General features: G+C 43.5%; 1 protein-coding gene across 1 annotated transcript in view; it reads left to right on the top strand.

Moving 5' to 3' along the window:
* The first annotated feature begins 7608 nt into the window (after nt 1-7608).
* Kcnh1 (potassium voltage-gated channel subfamily H member 1) overlaps nt 7609-7997 on the top strand; it is a 256799-nt gene continuing 256410 nt past the window's right edge. The window contains exon 1 of the mRNA XM_010613231.2: nt 7609-7633. Coding sequence (XP_010611533.1) covers nt 7609-7633 — 25 coding nt within the window. The remainder of the gene's footprint in view (nt 7634-7997) is intronic.

The following is a 7997-nucleotide window of genomic DNA, read 5'->3' as shown; positions in this document are numbered from 1 at the left end:
ACATGGTCACGAATGACGTGGAAGACTTGTACTCTTAGAATTATGTGCAAAGGGTACATGCAAGGGCTGTGGGTTTTAAAATATTTTTTGGCATGTGTGTGTTTGGGAGATTCATTTTCTTAAATTGAGAAGCAGTAAACTCTGGGGACAGAGATTATGTAAGAATTAGAACTGGAAGGGCAAGAGAACTAGGAAGTACATAATTTATCTTTCCTTTAGTGAAAGAAATAAATGACTGTAGGAAGGGGACAATTTAGTGGAGGGATCAAAGATCAAAGGAAGGTTAAAGCAAGAAGCAAAAACTAGAGTATGGTTCAGTTTTCTAGGCACAGTGGACTCATCTGAGGCCTCTGTGCCCAGGAACCCACGAGTGGGACTTGTGATGTTGGGGCTCACAGGAGTCTCCATGGGAAGCCTGGGGTGCATTGCAAATCTCTCCAAAGATTTAAGAGATGCTACACGGACTCAACACTGGCTCCATATTTTTCCCTCGTAAATACCTCACCCAATATTATTTTAGACTTTACAGCTAGGTCTTTTTTATTTTTGTGAGTTTGGATGTGGGATGACTAGATCCTGTAAGTTACTTAAAGGAAGACTGAAAAGTCTGGAAAGCCTTGTTTTGATGTGGTTAAAGCTTTCTTTTGAAAACCTACTTCCTCTGGGACATCCGTTGCTCTGTCTTCCTTGGCACATATGTCGCTGGTCCCCTGTAGTGAATTTTCAGGCTCCTAAATGCTGGAGTTTGGTCGATGTCTGGTTGTTCTATGCAAGGGAAGCTTGCTGAGTGGATCGAGGCCTGGCCAACCACAGCATCTCCCTTAGTTCTCATGGTCTCTGCTCTAACAATCAAGTTCTCTGCTTAATGACAGATCCACCTAAAATTCTTTTGATCAGACATTGCTGAGATAAGCTGACAGTTTGTTTACTCATGCTAAGATTATTCATCATCTAAATTAAAATGAAAGTTCCGGATTAGTCTTGTGTTGCATAAAACTGGCATTCTGAAATTAACTGAGGCAACCCTATCATTATTAATGTACTAAGCAAGAGCGCCTCACACCCATGGTTCCTCACGGCTCTTTAGGGCTCTGCAGCGACACAGTGCTTCTGTGGAGAGGAGAAGCGGCCCTCACCTCCTCTGCCCTGAGAGCGGTGATGTGGGCCATGCCACAGCGTCCCACCAGCTGGAGTCGGTGTGGGAAAGATGGCACCATGTTGGCCAGGTTTACTGAGCTGCATCTCCTGCCTCTCTGGTTGGGATTAAGAGCGCATTTGGAAAGCACACCTTTGATGAGAACTTCACAGCCATGGCAAAGACAGTGGAGTTAATTTGAGTGATGAGCTTCTTTCAGGGAAATGGATTTTAAGTGTGTTTTCTTGGAGCAGTTTTGGAACTGAATTGATCAGCTGTGGGCGCTGCTGTCACTGGGGTCAGAGGCTCCAAAGGGACACTGTTCTCGCATCTTCTATCAGAAGTGCGATGGCGGATCTCTTCTTTTCCATTCTGTGCTGTCTGTGGTAAGCCGGCCTGTGTGCATTACATCAATAGGTCTGTTGCTTTCGGGCTCCTTGCTGGCTTCAGTTGATGGGAAGGGAGAGGAGGCTGTGGAACCTTTTCTCCTAGTTCTCATCCTGCTAATGCAGCGCAGTCTAACCGCTTTTCCTGATTAAAAGGGCTGGGAGTAGCCCTATTCTTGGTTCAGGGACTTCACCATGGGAGCTCGCGAGCTGCCACAGTGGGAGTATGTACACCTTAGAAACTGGCTTATGCTTTGAGCCAGGCCTCCCCCACCCCAGATTACCAACACACTGCCACCTGTGCCTCACCCACGCCTTGTAAATAGCTCCTTCTATGTGGGCGAGTCACGGTCTCCTGCTGAGACTGCTGACAGAGCCAGTTCCCCACTCTGGAGAAAAGGTCCAGGCCAGCCTTCGTCATGGGGTGGACTTGGAGGGTGCTGGGCACTCAGGTTCCCCTCCAGCACGCCCAAGCTCCTGTGCTCTGCCTGGTGCTGGAGCAGGAACTGGCCCCCTGCTTTCCACAGGCTGGATGAGTGCTGCTATGCTCTTTTCCATCTTTTTTTTTAGCTGCATACTCTTAGAAGTCAAGAAAGAGCATAATTAAATGGGTGTATTGAAGACATTAGAGGCCTGCTAAAACGAGTCATAATCACCAGTTATAATTAATAGTTGTAATCAAGACCTTGGAAAATTAAGTAGCCTTTCTGATCTGTTTTATATGTTTCTAGGTTTTTAAATGTGTCCTCTCTAATGTTCTCTGTAATTGCATTCTGTGGATACTCTCATTATTCCCATTTTACAAGTGCAGAAACCGAGGTTTAAAGAGATTAAATGAATTGCCTTAGGTTAATTTCTAGTGGTGGAATCTGGAAACTTGGTAGAGATGCAGATTCTTGGGCCTTACCTCATACCTAGTGGACCAGAAACTCTGTGAGGGGCCCCATTCCTGGTCTAGCAGATCGTGAGGCAACCCCAGTGCCTCTTTCCCCTGGGAGCCCAGCTTTAGTGACCACTCCATCCATGTCTTCGCTTGTGAGATTAACGGGCATGTGGCTGGGAGAGTACGTGCAGGGGTGCAAGTGGGCTTCTTCCCTACTGACTTTGAGGTGGTTTCTCAGTGTTTGCCTTTCCCGCCTTGCATAGTCCCCTCACGTGGCCATGTCCTGTCTCTCCTGGAGCCTGCGGGGCCCCTCGGCCTCTTCTTTGGCTGGATCCCACTGGGATTTGAAAACCATGGCTTCCTCTTCCACACGTCCTCTCCCACCTGGTCTTTGTTGTTGTGAGTCCGATCCTTTTGACTTAGCCATCACTGGCGAAGGAGGAAACAGGTGTGGATGCCCAGCCCACCACTTTGAAATGATAACCAACACCTTTTTAAAGAAAAGGATGAGGCGCTAATTCTAGTCATTGTCCTGGTGTCAGATGAAATCCCACTTCACATTTCCCAGCCTCTCTGGAACAGCAGGGGTGACACCCCACCCAGCCTGGCTTCCTTGCATGTGCACTTTGCTTGTCATTTTTTTTGTTTAAAACGCTTCTTTGTATCACCTTCTCAGTCCCTCCCTTTTACTTGCTGTCTGTAGGGACAGCTGCTCGTAGGACTTTCTGGTTTTTTTCTTTTCTCTGTGTCTCCCTATAGGGTCAGAAAAGAGGCAATTGTTTTCTTGTCCATCCTAAATGGTCATGACCTGCAGCCTGTAATAAAGATTAGCAAGAGAAAGCATAACACATCTGCTAATCTGCACTTGAGCCGTAAATATATGAAACTAAAAGCACCTGATGGTTGCATAGTGTTCACGGGGAGAGAAATGTGTGTGTGTGTGTGCATGTGTGTTGGGGGCACAGGCAATTTAGAAGTGTGTAAATGAATTTTGGAGAAAATGAATGAACCTATGGAACGCACAGTGGTGGAGACAAAGTTTCTAGGGTTGTTTGTCAGCCTCTTTCTGTGATGCGAGTTTAGTCTTTCGTGGTTGATGAAATTTCAGTAGGAAGATTTGAAGGCAGTTGTGTTCCACTTTGGCAGATCCAGTCTCTACATAAGGGGACTCTGGAGAAAATCTCGTCCTGCTCTTTGGAAGAGACAGGACCACATAGGATTAAGACGGCAGTGATGTGGGGGTGCTGAATGAGGACGGAGGAAGATCAGAGACACCTTGGTTCTGAGACTTTCTCCAGCTCAGTATCTCGGAGCATCCCATGCTGGGGTAATGTTTTTCTGAGCCCCAGCTTTTTTCCTGGTTCCTGGTTGCTCTCCCCCATTGTCTCATGGACCCTTTCCTATGGTTTCCCAGACTCTTGGTGACTCACTCTTTGCTTGCTCCTTGTCTCATATGCTGTTGGCCTGTCCCCCTGTCCCGTGCCTGGGTCCCTCGTCCCTCACCCTCTCCTCTCCTCCCATCTGCCTGTCTTCCTGCCTATAACCAACTGTGTCTGTTGTTTTCTGCCTTTTGTCTGTCTGTGTTGCTGTCTGTTTCTGTCACTGTCCATTTGTCCCTCTTTGTTGTCAGTCCTGTGGTCTCTGCCCCTCTGCCCATTTCTCTCCTGTCTGCTACTCTCTTAACAAGGCCTCAGCGGTTTCCCCTCGGTGTATCTTTCCCCATTTTCCTCTCCAGGAAATATTCCTTTCTCCGTTTGCTCACCAACATGTGTTGGTCAAAGTTGTCTGCTCAGCTCTACAGACCGCTCAGCCTTAATGTCTTAGTTTTTTTCTGAGAGAGAATCAAATTGGTGAAGCCCCAAGCATGGGTTTTGGTTAATAGTCTGACCGTGTGACTGGTAGGCTGGGGTGCAGAGATATCAGATGTGTAGCGTGGGGCAGATGAAGCTTGAGTAGGGTGGGCACAGGTGTGTCCCATGCACTCCCTCCAGGTCTGGGACGCAGTGAGATGCAAATATTTGTTGTGTTAAACTGAGCTGCCTCAAGATTCCTTCCATCCCCTATAACGAGATGCCTTATCCTGCCTAAGAATGTTTTAAAAAAACAGAGGAGGCAACTGTAAAACTAACTTTAGGAAAATTTTTTTATAGTACTAGTTAATATTTAATAATGCTTAATGTGAATCACTTAAAAATTCTGTCAGTGAATTTTTTCCGTGTTCCTCAATGATGGTATAAGACTTTATGTTCAATGTTTCATATATATAGCAACTATAAAAATGAGAGTAAGACATCTGATGGATTAAATTACTGAACCCATTTATAACTGACCACATAAACCAATCCCTCTTAGCAGTAGTTTATACACTGGCCTCTTATTTACTGAGTAAAATATTTGGTAATAAGTCTGTACTTCTAACACATTTTCATTCTCTTCCATGCTGCTTCTGAAGATGATTCATCTGTTTTTATTGTTTTAAAATCCTTAATTTGATGCTCAGTGAAGATGAAGGTCATGCTTTTGAAATCATGTACTTAGGAGTAATGCCCCAGTAAATAAAGTGAGTTTGCTTTGGAAATTGAAATCTCTCTCTGAATTGTAATTTATTGGCTTAATAAAAATGTATTTCTGTAGGATATTAAAATTACAGACAAAGCAAATAACTATTGAATCTCTTGGGAGTTCAATTTGTTTTGTGCAAAGATTGGACCCTTGACAATTTACAAGTCATTGTTATGCAGTTTTGTTGTTGGAAAACAGGAGAGGCTCAAAACAACTTTTGCTGATATTACAATTTGAGATGATTCATTTAGGGATATCATATAGATTTAACTCCATTTTCTCCTTCTGTCCTTTCTCTTCTCCCAAATATTACCACATTTTGATCTCTTTTTTTTTGTTTAAAGTAATTTCTGGTACAGATTTTGTTTAGGTTTGTGTAAATCAAACTATTATTTCCTAGTCTTTGTCTAAAAGTTTTGTTCTCTTCATTTATCTCAATTATTATTATTTTTTTACTTCATTATTCTAAAAGAAAGGTAAATCTATTTTTACTTAAACTTTATTTTGGAAAAAGTGCTGTATTTTTGGAATCTATAATATTACAAAACATCAGGAAGATGTGTTCTCTTCTAAGAAAAATACCTCGAGTATTTTTCTGTGAAATACTCCGCAGCCCTCTAGCAGCCAGTGTTGGCAGGGAACAATACCCTTGTATGAGCTGCTGGCGGAATGTGGGCTTTATCTGTGTAATTGCCCAAACTGAGTCACTCTTCTAAGTCAGTGCTCTAGTTAGTTTCTCCTTTGTTATTTGTGGTAATTATAATGAAAAGCAATTTTCTAATAATTTCTTTTTAGAATATCTCCATGTTATGCTTTATGCGCAGATGGTAGTAAGTTTGGAATGAGTTTGACACTTCTGACTACTGCAGGGTGGTTTGGCTCATGCTCGTCAACTGAAGAAACTTCAGAATGGGGGAAGGGAATCTTTCCAATTTTTAGAAAATGTTTGTTTTATTCTGTGAACTGGGGGGGGGACTGTGTAGGCTGAGAAGTGTTTAATTTAGAAAGCCGTATGTTTAATTGCATGTACTCTTGGAGCTACTGACCCTCAGGTAGTAAAAGGGCGTCAGATCAGGAGGCTGTAGAATCTGGCTAATTTGCATCAAAGAACTGGAGACAAGGGCACTTCTACGTGAGTGGCAGTGAATGGATCAAGGGAAGGCAGCCAGGTTGAGCCTGCACATTTGTGCTGAACTAGGTAGGAGGGTCTCAGTCAAATATAAATCTGGAAGCAGGAGTGGTGCTGCAGAATAGACTGTTGGCTGATTGGAAGTTACACATTCTACTTGCAAAGATAGGAGCCTGCCTTCAGCGTCCGTGGATTCCAAATACAGTAAAACAACAATTACATTATAGTAGGCTTTACAAATAATCTGGAGATGATTTAAGTACACAGAAGGGTAGGTGAGGAGTGTATACAAGTACACTACGCCATTATGAGGGACTCAAGCAGCTGTGCACTTTAGTATCTTGGCCGTCACCAAAAGCAGCCACTTGTGATTATAGAGGCAACATTGTATGTGTATGTAGAACATATTTCTTTTTTTCCTGTTTATTTTAAAACTCTTTATTGGTACACGTTTGCAGTACATCATGATTACATTTATCATGGGGAGTTGGTACATGTATGTAACATATTTTAATTCTTTTTACTTCCCCTTTGTTATAAATGACATGTGAGAGGCCACTTGGACACAGACTTTGTGTGAGAAAAAGCTTTATTCCTGTCTGGGTGTGAACAAGGACTGAAACAGCTAGCTAGGAAGAGCCAAATTTATTTCACCTGTGCTCTCTCTCTCTCTCTCACACACACACGCACGCACACACAGAGTGAGAGCAAGCGAGAGAAGCAGTTAGCTGGGAGAGAAATTAAGTTTATATAGGATCTGGGAAGGGGCTGTGCTCATAAGGAATGTTTGCGACTGAAGGTCCCAGAATGGTCAGCACAGCCGAGAAGTCACTGGACCTCTCCGTGCTGGGGAGATTACACACTCCATCCTGAAGTCTTTAAGACCATCTGTCCTGTGTACTGAGAGCAGCCTGTTGTTTGCGGAGAACGGCATGTTTGCTGTGGAGGTCTCATCCAGGCCAGGTGTGACTCTTCTCCCCCTCCTCCCCCAACCCCTTCCATCTCTTGATCCTCTTCCCATTTGCAAAAGACATCATCCTGTTTCCTATTATCTATTATTTTGCATTTTAAATCACACATTTCTTGACTTTATTGATTCCCGACTGGCATTTTTAGTATATACAGATGGACCCACCTATTTGTGATTGATTTCCTTTGTAGAATCCTTTGGCAGTATTGTACATTTTGGCATTACTATTGAACATCACACCATTTCCCGAATCCAAATAGTTGCTCTGAGCAAAAACTTGGTGTAACACAGCTCATCCAAAATACGAATACAAAATTTAAAAGATATTCCTACTTGTTTTCTTCATTATCGGTAATTGATCAGGGCCTAAGGAATGTTGGTCAAGTAGTCTATCACTGAGCTTTATCCCCAAGATGTTAAGTTGCCCACACTGGTCTCAAATTTGCAATCCTCCTGCCTCAGCCTCCAGAGTAGCTGGGATTACAGGCATGCCCATGCCCCACTGTGTCCAACTTATTTCTGATATTTTTGAAGTAACTCAGGATGTACAGAGTCAAGCACCCGGAAGGTGAAATTTCAGGGAATGACAGGTTGATTATGCTGTGTGGATAGATGGCTTGCAGGCTGCACAGGCATCATCTGATTCGTTCTTTGGTATGAACCTGGTTATCTAGGCAGCTAGATTTGTTGCTGCCATAGGCATGGAGTTCTACTTCTGCATCCCTCCCCCAGCCTCAGTTCCACAGAGCTGAAGAGATTTACAGCAGCTCACTAGGGACCACATTGCTCCCCGAACCCAGCTTTGTTTCAGTTATTCTTGCAAATGGTGCTCTAGGAACCCTAGAGATTGCTAGGGAAAGGAAAGGCAGGTTAATAGAGTGTCAGTTACCCCTTATTTTTCTATTGGCTTTCATTATTGACTATTGATTCTC

The sequence above is a fragment of the Fukomys damarensis genome, unplaced genomic scaffold, assembly GCF_012274545.1.
Source record: "Fukomys damarensis isolate Sample0158 unplaced genomic scaffold, DMR_v1.0_HiC HiC_scaffold_11, whole genome shotgun sequence".
NCBI lineage: Eukaryota > Metazoa > Chordata > Mammalia > Rodentia > Bathyergidae > Fukomys > Fukomys damarensis.
The sequence above is the reverse complement of the archived record's forward strand: the minus strand, read 5'-3'. Positions and strand labels throughout refer to the sequence as shown.